Below are 13,455 nucleotides of genomic sequence, written 5' to 3'. Positions count from 1 at the left end.
CATGTGCATAGCTATGCCTCTTCTGACCTCTCAGTGAGACCCATCCTAAGAGCTCCAAAGCATGTTGGGCTGTAGTATGAAGAAGGTGTGAATTGCAGAAGATAATCTGCCAGGCAGACAACCCCCACTAGACAGGCAGCCTCAGGAACACAGGAGCCCCAGCTCCACACTAGCTCAGAAGGCACACCCTTAGCAAATGTCCAATGTGTGAGTATTCACCTGAGCTATCCAGAAATAATTCTGAGAAATAATCACCGAGGAGCTTACATGCCCTTCCTCCATTAGGAACATTAGGAGTCATCCATGCATTGGGTACGGGACTTAGAACAGGGAGCCACAGAAAATATCCCAAAGACCCCTCCAGGCCACCTAAGGCTGCTGTGTGGGGATGGGCCAGCCATTTTCTGTCAAGAGCCAGACAGTAAATATCTGTGGCTCTGGAGTCCTTAAGGTTCCGACACCTCGGTTCTGAGGTGGGAGCACAAAGCTTAGACTGTGAACTCATGAGTAAGCGTGGCTGTGTTCAAAATGACATCATCTACAAAACGTACCGGGGCAGCTTGAGGACCACAGTGTGCCAACCACATTCTTGTCAGCCCTTCCAACTTCAGATTAAGAGACTAAGGCAAATAGAAGCCAGTGACTGCCTCAAGTACACCTGACTGGTAATATGGACACTAACTTGTCACTGCAACTACAGATTTACTGAACCTAAGCCAAAACTAGAGGCTGAAGAAAACTGCATCCTTCATCACAATACGCAGGCACATCACAAGCCAGAAAGCAAGGTTCCCTCTACCTGCCGTCTACAGAGCATCCAGGGTAAAACGAAGGCTCTTACTAATAATACAGCATGCTCCTTCTATAGCCACTACTGTCTCCCCTCAGTTCCCTCAGCTTAATTCTCCTCTGAAGCTGGATATACTATCTGAGGGCAATTGGTTCTGAGATACCCCTCAACCCCGACCTCAGAGGAGGCCAAAATCCTGAGACAGTAATATTACTGCTTTCAAATGATACAGTCTTTTAATAGAACCAGTGCACACCCAACTATATACCCCCTATAACTTAAGACTTCTTTAGTTTACTTATAATACTAAATACAATATAGATGGCACATAGCGGCCATACTGTATTGCTTAGGGAATAACAGAGAAGTCTGCACTTGATTTTTGCAAATATTTTTTCCCTTGTGCATTTCAGTCTGTGGTTGGTTGAATCCACAGATATGAACCCCATGGACACAGAGGCTCAGCACATTCTATGTATGGATCTCAGTAGACAGCTTATTTATTAGGGGCAGCAAGGGGGTCATTCCACCAACCTCGGATCTTCCCAGTTAGAAAGTTCTTTGAGTTCACAATCTGATCCATGTCTGAGCGGATGGTCCCTTCCAGGTCCTTTGTCAGAGCCCTGCACTCTTCCTTCAAGGCACTTAATCCTTCTGAAACTTGGTGCTGAACCAGATTGTAAGCTTCCTCCAGGAGCTGAAACACAGACAGGTGCATCATCTATGACTAAAGGAGTTAGGGAAGGGCGGGAGGCTAGCCCACCACAGACTCTCACATAAACAAGACTGAACACTTGTTCAAACTTCGAGTTCAACTCTGTTTAGATTAGTTCTTATGCCAGTGAGATTAAGCAGGCTCAAAGACGATATTTTTCTACCTAGGGAAGGAATTATTTTAAAAGCGACACCAAATGCGCGCGCGCGCGCGCGCGCAAGAGAGAGAGAGAGAGAGAGAGAGAGAGAGAGAGAGAGAGAGAGAGAGAGAACATTCACTCTGACACACAGTTGCAAAGCAACATTGTAACTTACTCCAAACCAGGCCCTCTTTCTGTCATTCTTCTTCCCCTTCAGTTTAGGCAGCAGGTCAGTCTGGAGGGTTGGCAGGAGCTCCTCCATCACCAGCTTACTCAGGACCTGCAGAGAAAAAGAGAAACTGGCAGGGCATCAGGAGATGATGGCCACCTTGAGGTCTCACAACAGCATCCTTGTCCTGGACTACATGGGCTCTGAAGTAGTCAGAGGTGGGTGGGGGTGAGGAATGAGAGACCTCGATGCTGATGCTGGGGCTGGAGCTCATGGCTGTGCATATGATAACCATATAAAATCTTTGTTCACAATCTCAGAGATAAATATTCTTCAACATACACAGGGAACAGATGTGTCTGAGGACATTCTCTACTGCTGTTATCCATTGTCAAGAACCATTTCCTCAAAGGGAAGCTTTTCATGTGCACACTAACAAGACCCCTTGTGTTAGAATGAGAGGGGGGCTTTCAGCGGCAGATATGGCACCCTAAACAGGAGCATCAAGTTTGGACATGATGGCTGGAGCCTGGTCTGTGGTCCTAGGACCACTATGCTTTCTCAAGCGTCCGCATGCCTCATTCTCCTTACTCCAAGTATTCTCAAACATGCCTTCCATCCTCTGATGTTTACAAAAAAGGATGGAGCAACGAAGTAAAGAGGTAAGAGAAACTATCAGACTACTCCAAGCCCTGGTGTGCTGCCTGCTCTGGCACTTGTGTCTTCCATCATTGCTACTGTGCCCAAGAGAAGGGCTGGAGATAAAGCCAAGGTGATGGATAAACCGAAAGAAGCTCTTCAGGTTGGTTAACTAAACCTCCTCTAAAGACACCAAGTTTAACAGGGGCCCTGTGAAGAAGGAAGAGAAGGTACCAAAGAGCCAAGGAGATGCTGGCAAGGATAGGAAACAGAGATGTCAAAACAAACCAGGCACAGAAAGCTGAAGGTCCTGAAGGTACTGGGGGGAGGGAAGGAAGGAGAGAAGGAGGGAGGGAGAGGAGAGGAGAGAGAAAGAGAGAGGGAGGGAAATGGAGAGAGAGAGAAAGAGAGAGAGAGAGAGAGAGAGAGAGAGAGAGAGAGAGAGAGAGAAGGTGACTGCCTACTTTGAAATATTATTCTTAAAACAAGTTTTATAAAGATGCAAAATTTTGCTGGATGAGGTTGTACCTGCCTATAATCCCAATACTTAAGAGGTTGCATCAGGGGGATCAAGCATCCCCAGGTCAGTATGAGTGAACTCCTGTCTCAAAAACAAAACACAACCAAGACAAAGCTGCAGAATTGTGTTATGTGTTTTTACGCTTGTGTTGTTGAGCAACAGAACATTTCATTGTTTCATTGTGTTTTAAAGGGAAGGGACATATGCCATTAATCAACATCTCCCAGGCTGGATGGTTATGGGAGAACTATTCTTGCCTTATACTTTAAGAGGACTATCTCTTGGCTCCCAGGAGAAGGAACTTCCTTCCAGGGACACACAGCCACCTGGGCAAATGCCTATGGCATTGTTTTAAAAAGCTAAAAGTATGTTTTATGTTCTCTTTACTCAGTGTTTTCTATATTGTCTATAAGTATTTGGGTTAATGTCATTAAACCCAGAGACCTGTTAGAACCTGACCCCCCAAAGATGGCTACTGGTATGCTAACTTGCCAGCAATGTCATGAAGACAGAGTCCCTTAAGAGAGCAAGAAGACAGAGTCCCTTTTCTCAGATATAGATCATCAGATGGATAATTCTGTCATTTCCCTGCTGCTTCCTGAAAGCCAAAGTCAGCTGGTGAAAATGTCTTCACTAGCAAGCCAAGTGCTAAGAGTTTCGAAGTGTCAACCTTTAGTCTAAACATTCCCTGTTGATGGGATGAAGACAATACTGTGTTTTCCAGCAGCTATCTCCTGAAACCATGCACTGAAGAAGGGGGCTATAAGGTTGTTAGTTACCCATGCACTGGCTGGAATATCCTGACTGTCTATAAAAAAAATATCATTAAGAAACCTGGACCCTGCTAGGCAAACAATATGAAGATAAATTAGCACCAAATACTATGAAACAATACGACACTTGTAGGCTAAGCAGAATTAAGGGGACATCGAAAGCTTTCAGCGTGCTCTGTAGGAATGTTCCCAAATCTATTCTAAGACTTTGTGCTGGTCAATGCTCATGTTCCCTTGCACTGTGCAGTAGTCCACACGTCCACACATAACTCCCTTCACCCTTTCTTCTCTGCTCTCAGCCCTGACTTGGGGTAGCTCTGCTGTTCTGATTCACTGAACCTGGAGTCTTCTCAGGATCACAGCTCAGCAGTAACAGCAGGCTGCAGCTGAGGTCTGCAACAAGGCAAGGCCACTGTTGAGAATGTCAGCAGGCAGCAGAGCAGACCGTCACTAGAGACATTTGGTCTGTGAAGCTGAAGTCATAGTTATCCAAAACAGCTGACCTCCTCCTTCTCATAAAAGTTCAAATTATACTTTGGGCAACAAGGAAGTTCTCTCTGAGCTCACTGGTCAGCCACAAGTTCGTGGAAAACCTCATAAGTTCACTGGCCTTGGCCTTTCTCCAGGGCTCCATCATGGCAGGGTGTGACGCTCTAGCTGGACTGAACAGGAATGGTCTGAGGCTGGAAAGGATAAGTAGTGGGCCCCTGGTCCCTGAGCTCCTGGGAAAGGAGCTGCTAGGCTCAGTACAGTCTGAAGGGCTCCCATCTGCTGCAATGTGGATCTACCTCAAGTGATGAAGATAACAGAGGCAAGACTTCCACAGGCATTGAAAACTTGCTGATATACTTGTGTTTCCTTTCTGAGTCACTCTCTGTGGACCATTAAGAGATGATTTTATAAGATGACCATTTTCTGGGGATCTTATAAGAAACTTGATGTATGCAAACACATTGGAAATCAGCAGGTTTAGCCATTTGATTCAGTAAGTAATTAATGGTCCCTAAACCACATCCTGACCAGGTGAGTGAGTTCCTGGAACCAATGCCCAAGACTTGCCAAGTATGGCTAAGAGGAATGGAGAAAGCAAAGCACAATGGGAAATGCTGTTGTGGTTGAAAAGTCTTGAAGTCAAGGATCACAGTTATTCTCATTTGTCCTTCTGCAGGGACTGGATTGGTTTTGAGCATGAGTGTGAATTGATGTGAGAAGACCCAAATGTTATACACAAAGGCCAAAGAAAACCAACATTCCATCTGGGTGGGCTTGCAGTTTGCCTCTGCTCTTTCCCACATGACATTCCAAGACATTTGCTTCTATTTTACAGCTTGGGGACTTGAAAAGAAAGTATGTCTGGGAAAGAAAGAAAGAGGGTGTTGTAGAAATTATTTTAAAAACAGCCGCTGGCAAAGCTGAGTATCTAGGCTGCAGCATCTCTGCCTAGATCAGACGCCATGTTCCAAGGCCATGAGGCCACATGCACACCACAGCTAGAAACAGCCAACTAGAAACACCAGCCCTGCCACCCACAAGACGCCAGCATGGGAGATGGCTCTGCCAGTCTTCCACACTGTCTCTACAAGGCTGGGCATTGCCCAGACCATCCCACCATCCACACTGGCCCAGTAGTAAGATGAGACTTCAATGCTTAAATTATCCAAAGGCTTATATATTTGGTAATGATCAATAACAAAATGCCCATACAATCAGAGGTGTGACCCAATACCCAACCTAGATATACCAACTACCTTTGACTGCTACAGACAATCGAACGTCAGCCTCCATGTCTCCTCTCTCCCTAGTTCCTCCTCTTCCTTCTCCTCCTCCTCTCTTTACTCCTCCTCTTTCTCTCCTAACTCCTCCCACCTTAGCTCCTCCTACAAGAAGGAGAAGAGAGGCTACAAGAGAGGGGGGTAGGGGTTGAAAGAGGCCTGAGTCTGGCAGATCCTTGGGTACCATGCCATCGCACATCAACACCATCTGCCTCATCCTCTAACTTCAGCTTCCTCCCATCCTGACACCACTTTGCCCCTTTCTTGCTCATTCTGATGTGACCTGTCCTGGCCACCTCTCCATAAGCAACAGAGAAGCCCATGGGCCTTTTGAGGGAAAGTAGCTAATGAGATAAATAAATTCTAACTACTGGGAAGTAGAGATAAAAATTTCATCACACATATAAGAAACCAAACGTGTCTTCAGATTGATTGAAATGAACAAACCAAGCAGGGTATGGTGCTGCGTGCCTCATGTATGACTAAGGAAACTGAGGGGAGTAGGGCAAGACCTTAAGGCTAGCCTGAGCTACAGGCCGAGACCCTGTCCCCCAAATAACAACAAAACCCAAAACAACAGAACACACTCACTGAGGCTGCACCACCATGCTCCAAGGGCACACCACTGTGCTTCCTCTCAGACTGGAAGCTGTAGAGGGGTAAGGCTGAAGAAGGGGTATAGCTGAGGAGCGGGAAGGCCTTCTGAAGGCAGGCCTCATGTCTGACTGGATTCTGGCCCCGGGGCCCCTGTGCTACTGAAGCACTGTAGGTGAGTGTGTCTATTTAGAGGGTCACTTTCAAGATATTTTGAGTGAAGACCAATCTAGAAGGAATAGACAAGACCTCAAACGCGGGAAGCTTTCTGGTCTTAGAACCAAGCAGCATGGGAAGTATGAGCTGTTCTCACCCATCTGGCTAATTTAAAGGCAAATCAATACAGCTCGTACCTGCAGCTACTTGACATTTTTGCAGATTGCTTTTTTCTCATGAGTTCATTTGATAGTGCTCGTCACTCATATTGACAAGTAGAAAATGTGTTGACACTTTTTACCAAGCATACAAATATTTTCACCTTAACAGCCTGCCAGGAAAGTTATTCCGAGACACTGCTCTGCCTGGACCTCTGCCTAAAATAACCATCATCACGAAGACTTGCCATACTTGTGTGAGTCATTACTACTAAGAGAGCAACGTAAAAACAGTCATTCAGCTATTTTGCACTTTATGTAGCACTTAGCACATGTTAGCCAAAGGAAAAACACACACACACACACACACACAGGCGGATTTCTGAGTTCGAGGCCAGCCTGGTCTACAGAGTGAGTTCCAGGACAGCCAGGGCTACACAGAGAAACCCTGTCTCGAAAAACCAAACACACACACACACACACACACATTCAACCCCAGAAAAGATCTACTAAATTCTTGTTTCAGTGTAAATTAAGATTTTTAAGTGAGGAACTGGAGGGATGGCTCAGTGGTTAAGCATACTGCCTGTTCTTCAAGAGGACTGGAGTTCAATTCCCAGCACCCACAGGGAATTGTCACACAATTGTCAGTAACTCCAGCTCCAGGGGATCTAATACTCTCACATAGACACACATGCAGGCAAAACACCAATACATATAAAATAAAAATAAATTTAAAAAAAATAAAGATTTTAAGTGAAAGAAAATATGAAGCGAGTAGCCTACCCAGAAAATGAAATAAAGTTACTGACTGCACAAGTCACTTAGCTGTTCTGTGCCTCCCTGTTCCCTCATACAAACTGCCCTTCCCACTCTGTAAGACTGCCAAGACACACGTAGGGTTTGAACATTACAAAACACCACACAAGAAACATTTTAATACAGGTCTCTGCATTAAATATCTGTTAACTATTAAATGTGTTGTCTATTTGCTGGGCCAAAGCAGTTTGCTTCCGTTTCTTATGCTTGGGTTTTCTTTGGTGCATAAAGTACTGTAAATATTTCAACTTCTCAAAGTTTTAAATGGAAGCACTTCTGCCAGAATTGTTTGAAATTCTAAAGTGTTCTCCGGTTGGGAATATACAAATACAGTATGTGTGGATGTGTAAAAACATACTCAACACAGAAGCCTTTGGCTCATACGCCAACAAAAAACACTCATCATTGTGAGTAAACTTCTGCTTTTACAGATTTAGCGACCTAACAGAAGCACTGTGGGCTGCCCTACAGAATGCCAGGTCTGGTGGTCTTCATATGAGGTACCCCCCCAGCGCACTGACTAGATGCTTTTAGACAGCTCAGGGAAATGCCTTGGAAACCACATCTTCTATTCATGCATCTTTTTGCCGACCCGTCATTAAATGGTCCCGCCCCCCCCCACCACCACCACACAGATAGATCCATAACTCTGAGCCCCACAGTACCTGGACTTCATCCCCAGTAATCACTTCCCATGAGCCGTAATGACCCTTCTCTTGCCGGAAGAACTGCACAGCTTCTAAAAAAGCCTGGGCCTCAAATGTTGTCTGCTTCATGTAATCTAAAAGAAAGAAAAGGGGCATTTCATAAAGAGAGATGTTATTTTGCATTCTTCTGTGGTTCTTCAAGTATGACAGGCCAAGAAGCAACATTATTATAAGGCATGAAAGTACAAGAACACAGAACACTAAGCGGCCAGTCCAGTAGGAGCACATTTGTAAGTGTCTGCCACACTGCTTACTCTCCCTCTGAGCTGATAATTCCATCACCTAATGAACAAAGTGGTGGGGACCACCATTACCTCCCCCACTCTCTCCCCTACACCTCCCATTTCTCCCTCCCTGCTTCACCTCAAATGTTGTCCCTGGTTGTCCAGTGACTGCATGCCACCAATAAGAAGCCTCTCCTATGAGTCATCTGTTGTGATGCATCTGAGCCCAAACTAAAGTCCAGTTTCTTTGTGAGCTGATGTCAGTCCTTTCTGTCAAAAGTATATTCTGTCTACATAGTCTGCTAATTTATGCATAGGAAAATGGTAATACCTGGCACATAGCAAGATACTGTTTACTTAAGTATGTCACCCATTTCATTGAGAACTGACCAAAAATCCCAGAGGAAAGTATTGTTATCACCTCATCTGACAGATGAGGCTCACAAGGCAGAGAAAGCAGAATTAACTGCCTAAGGTCACACAGATAGTGAGTGGAGGGTCCCTCTGAGAACTGGGTAGGCATCTATTGCTCATTCAAGGTTAAATGGTTGTTATGGGGACTGGCTGTAACTTAAGAGAACCAGTCTGCCTTGGCAGGTGACAATCGGCTAGCAGATTATGGATCACCTCCTTTGAGGTTTACGAGATTATAAAGCACCAGGCACTTAAAAGAGAAAACACATCTTAGGGCATACCATCTACGAAAATTGCTTGCCCCACAGCGGGATTGTGATACGGGGCTCGGCACACTGGGGAGGACTGGACAGAACGAGATGGAAACTGTAATTACCACGTGGAGATTCCAGATGACTCACACGCTCTTATTTTTAACAGCTGTTTTCTTTTCCGATCTACGGAAACAGAGATGGGAGAAATGCGATTCTGTATGTGGATGCGGTGGGTATGGCCAGAGCTGCCAGCCGAGGAGCCAAGAGTTCAGGTCCTCACTGCTTTACGAGAAGCACATCTCCCACTTCTTCCCCAGCTGATGTCAGGAACCAGAGGAGAGAGTTTATATCCTGTCTACTGCCTTCTATGTCTGGGTCCAAACAAACTGACTTGTATACGGATAAGTGTATCGCTAAAGATATTGGGGGGAGGGCTGGTGTGGGGATGGAAGGGATTTGCAGACAATGATATTAGCTTGACCAAAGTCACAGAAGGGTGTCAGGAAGTGAGCATGGTGGTGGGGGGATGAAGAGTCTCCTCTCAGGCAGAGAGGAAGGGGATAAGGAACCAGGGGCCCACGGAAGAAGGCACAGTCAGTCAGCAATGGAAACCGGAGACAGAGCTCTTACCATTAGGACAAATGAAATCTTAAATTCCCTTCTTGGGTAGTGGGAGGACAGATCTATGTTGCCAATTTGTTGATAGATTTTCAGCTTATAAGCTGATTAAACAAATTGATTAATAAAGAAAAAAAAAAAGACTTGGGGAAGAAACGTGCCACAGGGTAAGTTTCTCTGTGAGTGTCTGTTCTCTTGACCGTGAGAAAAGCTCAAAAAGCCATCGCCAGCTCAGTAAGCAAATAGAGAATGAAGTCTGCCAAAGACTGTGCTGTGCAGAGGTAACCTGACCTCCGGTTTCTCCTCGGTTGTTTGCAGAGGCAGAGCTGAACTCAGTACAGGTGCTTGAGAGAAAGCAGATTGCCAGTGACATGATCAGCATCCTGTTGGGAGTTCTCAAGGGAACACGCTGCAGCTCCAAAACTACCCTTTCTCCTGCCAATAGGCAAACTGAGGGGTTTTAGATCAGTGGCCTTCAGGACCTTCCTGCTCTTCAACGAAGCTTCCCCTCTGCAGGAAGACTTAACGTCAGGTAGCAAGCAGGCCAGAATTTCCTTTTCCCACATGTTCTGACTTGAAAACTGTACAAGGAGCCAGATGTACTGGGGAACAACTGAGGCATTTGTTAAAGCCAGATGAAAAAACTGGGGGAAAAAAAAAAAAAAAAAAAAAAAAAGTAATGTCTTAGCTGAAGGTCACACAGCTGGCCAGAGTCAGGGCCAAGGGTTTGTGTCCTGCATGGCCTTGGCACTCACAGTTATTTAAATCATAGACTATGAGAATCTTGATGAGTGATCTTAGTGGTCACTTATCGTGAGCTCTTATTCAGTGCTGAGAACCTTCAGAAGGCCGGAGCAACGCTCTCTTGGCCTTGGCTCAAATAGTTCTAGTGACAGAAAAGCCCAGAATTTAATAAAATGGTTCTTTCCACTCCTGAACTGCTCTAATTATTTTAAAATTTAAATGTTTACCCTTCTTTCGAGCCACTATGTTCTCACGTTCTCTCTCTCTCTCTCTCTCTCTCTCTCTCTCTCTCTCTCTCTCTCTCACACACACACACACACACACACACACACACCATCTGTTTTCTCTCTTAGAGTAAATTAGTTGTTGTTACTCCCCTTCCATATGGTTGGGCTAAATCCCAGGTGTCGGCAGAGTAGACTAACTTTCCTTCAACTCCTCTTTAAACAATTAATTTACCCCTTGGATCTTTCTAACTTTACCCTTTTTTCCTCCTTGGTGATGTGCTCTAATGTATCACACTCTTCGTTTTAGCACTCACCACAAAACACGGGATACTCTCTGCCCCTTTCTGGTTTCTTCTTTAATGCAGCCACGGCATCCGGGTGACTCACGCCTTTCTTGAAATCCAACAAAATCCATAAACTTCTTTTCATATGAGACACTTGCCAACCTAAGCGTCACCAGACTTGCACTTCTACTTTTGATATCCGGCCAGCCTTTAAAGCTTATCCGTACTAAGTGACGACTAGCTGTGACCAGCCCCACCAGACAAACCATTTAAAAACTGTAATTCTGCCACATACCCACTTTAACCCAAGAACCAGAAAAATTGCTAAATTTGCCTTCTTTGTTTCTACCCAATTCGCTGGTAAAATGTTCATAAAGTCCGGGGCACAGACAAAGCCTGGGAAACTATAAGCATTTTAGCAGGCACGTGGGAGACACATTGTAGCTATTCATTCAACACTGTATCCCTAGGGCCAGGAAGTGTCTAGAAATGCTCTGTTCTCCTTGGTCTCTCCCTAGGTCCTCATCGGTGCAGCTGCATGGAAAACTCATATTTGAAAGAGATGATTAAGGATTTTTTAAAGGAAGCTTTGCTTTCCTAGGCCTCTCAGGGACAGTTATTCAGGGGGCCAGCCAGAGACACATCATTTTTTGTTTTTTTCCACTTGTATGGATTTATAACATGCCTGAGCTAACCAAAACCCCAAAGCTCCCAGGCCTGTGGAGTCAGTGTATGCCGTGATTCTGGCGGCTGTGCCAGATCTAGGTTTGGAAGCTGCCTTGTAATTCTGTTTTATGGATAACCTATACCAGGCCCTGTCAGCTGATCTGCAGAGCAATTTGGGCAAGTTATATAACAGTGTTACTCCCTGGGCTTCTGTGGTTCCTTACCGCAGACTCTCCTAAGCCTTCCCCAGTTCCTGTTCACAGCACCCTCCTAGGCAAGCCAGTGAGGATGTTCTGCCTAGTGTTTAATCTAGAACAAGGAAGAGAAGGCATGCAGTCAAGACGACCAAGACGACCAAGATGACCAAGATCTACTGAGTCAAGACTGTGGCTATTAGAAACCATCTCATAAAATCTCCGTATTGCAAAAGATTAGGAACAGAGCTTCCGGGGGAGGTTATGGTCAAGCAAGACCCAGTTACCTCCATATCCTTTTTTAACATGTTGGTTTAGCGTTTCAAAACTAGTTTATAAAAACTAATCAACTAGAACAAGGGCTATCCCAATAGCTGTTGCCTGTATGTGGGATATGTTCTACTAGCTGGGCTGCCTTGTCTGGCCTCAGTGGGAGAGAAAACCTCACAGAGACTTGAAGTGCTGGTGGGGGCAGGGGATACCCAGGGGGCCCCCCCAGGCTCAGAGAAGAAGGAGATGGGGGAAGAGAAAAGAACTGTGGGAGGGGGTGGCCAGGAGGGGGCAGTAAAAAACTAAAATTAAATTTAAAAAATATTATATTCAAAAGATATTATATTTGTAGGTGTGTGTGTGTGTGTGTGTGTGTGTTGCAGTTTAATGTTTGACACTATCTTTAAGGGGTATTTCGTTGCAAAGTTTAGAATCATGGAATTCGGGACTTTGATCATATGACAGGCATCACTGAGCCTAAACTCTTCATTCCAGAACTGTCCAGTCAAGGTCTAAAAGACCATGGACTTATATTACTAAAACTAAAGCCAAATAAATGTAAATTTACCCACTGGAATTAATAATGGCTGGTGCCCACACTAATACAATGGCAGTGAGTGTATTTTGCTTTAAAAACTACATATGACCAGCCTAAATAGATATCCATTGCTACGTTATAGGGGCTAACTTGAGGTATTGAGAAGAAACTGCTACGTTACCAGACATCCCTGAAACACATCTTAGAAAACCATTAGACTACAATATTACTCCCATCATGTGTGTGCTCGTTAGTGGACACGGACCTATCAGGCACAGAAGATGAACATGCCAGGGACATATGTGCACATTTCAGAAGTCCAGTGTCGGTTGCCCTAGGTGAGAATACAAAAACACAACAACTTCCTCAGAACAGATAGACTACTTCTAAAAATGAAGAAAAAAAAGTCTAGCGGGGAAAAAATTGTTTTGTAAAAAGTTTTAACCACACAGAAGAAAACCACATAGATGAGCCATGAGCAGAACCTCGTGACTTGTCAATAAAAACTCAAAGACTACCAACAGAGAAGAGGAAATGGCGGTCTTTAGAAGAAGTGGAGGCAGACTGGCCTCATTTCTTTCAGATAAACATATTAGATTGGCTGATTAGAAGGCTGTTGAAGACATCCTGTGTCTAGATTTTAGCAAGGCACTTAGCAACGGCTTGTGTGATTTTGACAGGCACACGGATGAAGTTCAGGTTGGCTGATAATGCAAATGGACCCAGAGAAACCCATTAAAATAAATGATGGGTGTTTGTTAAAGAGCTAAGGTTATTGACATCATAGAGGGAAATCTGTAGGTTACCTTAACGCATTGCCAATTCCCTGAAAAACATACATGTCTATCTTCACAACACATCAAATATCAAATCTTAGTTACCTATTAACATACCACAAACTGTGGTAAGCCCTGAGAAATTAAAGACAAAATGGAGAAAGTTTTTAACTTCCAGGCCTCCGCACTCTACTAGGTTACAGAATCTGACAATATAATATAATATAATATAATATAATATAATATAATATAGATAAATGAATTATGGACTCCAAAAACTCGACCACAAAATCAT

The 13,455-nt window shown here is 44.6% G+C and overlaps 1 protein-coding gene across 1 annotated transcript in view; it reads right to left on the bottom strand.

Moving 5' to 3' along the window:
• Positions 1-13,455, bottom strand: part of Niban1 (niban apoptosis regulator 1) — a 145,492-nt gene that overhangs the window by 22,117 nt on the left and 109,920 nt on the right. Inside the window, exons 6-8 of the mRNA XM_034512826.2 lie at positions 7,910-8,025; positions 1,820-1,924; positions 1,325-1,487 (exon numbers count right to left, since the gene is read on the bottom strand). Of these exons, the coding sequence (XP_034368717.1) occupies positions 1,325-1,487; positions 1,820-1,924; positions 7,910-8,025 (384 nt within the window). The remainder of the gene's footprint in view (positions 1-1,324; positions 1,488-1,819; positions 1,925-7,909; positions 8,026-13,455) is intronic.

Source organism: Arvicanthis niloticus, chromosome 10 (genome assembly GCF_011762505.2).
Source record: "Arvicanthis niloticus isolate mArvNil1 chromosome 10, mArvNil1.pat.X, whole genome shotgun sequence".
Taxonomy (NCBI): domain Eukaryota; kingdom Metazoa; phylum Chordata; class Mammalia; order Rodentia; family Muridae; genus Arvicanthis; species Arvicanthis niloticus.
Note: the sequence above shows the minus strand (reverse complement) of the source record. Positions and strands in the feature narration are given on the sequence as shown.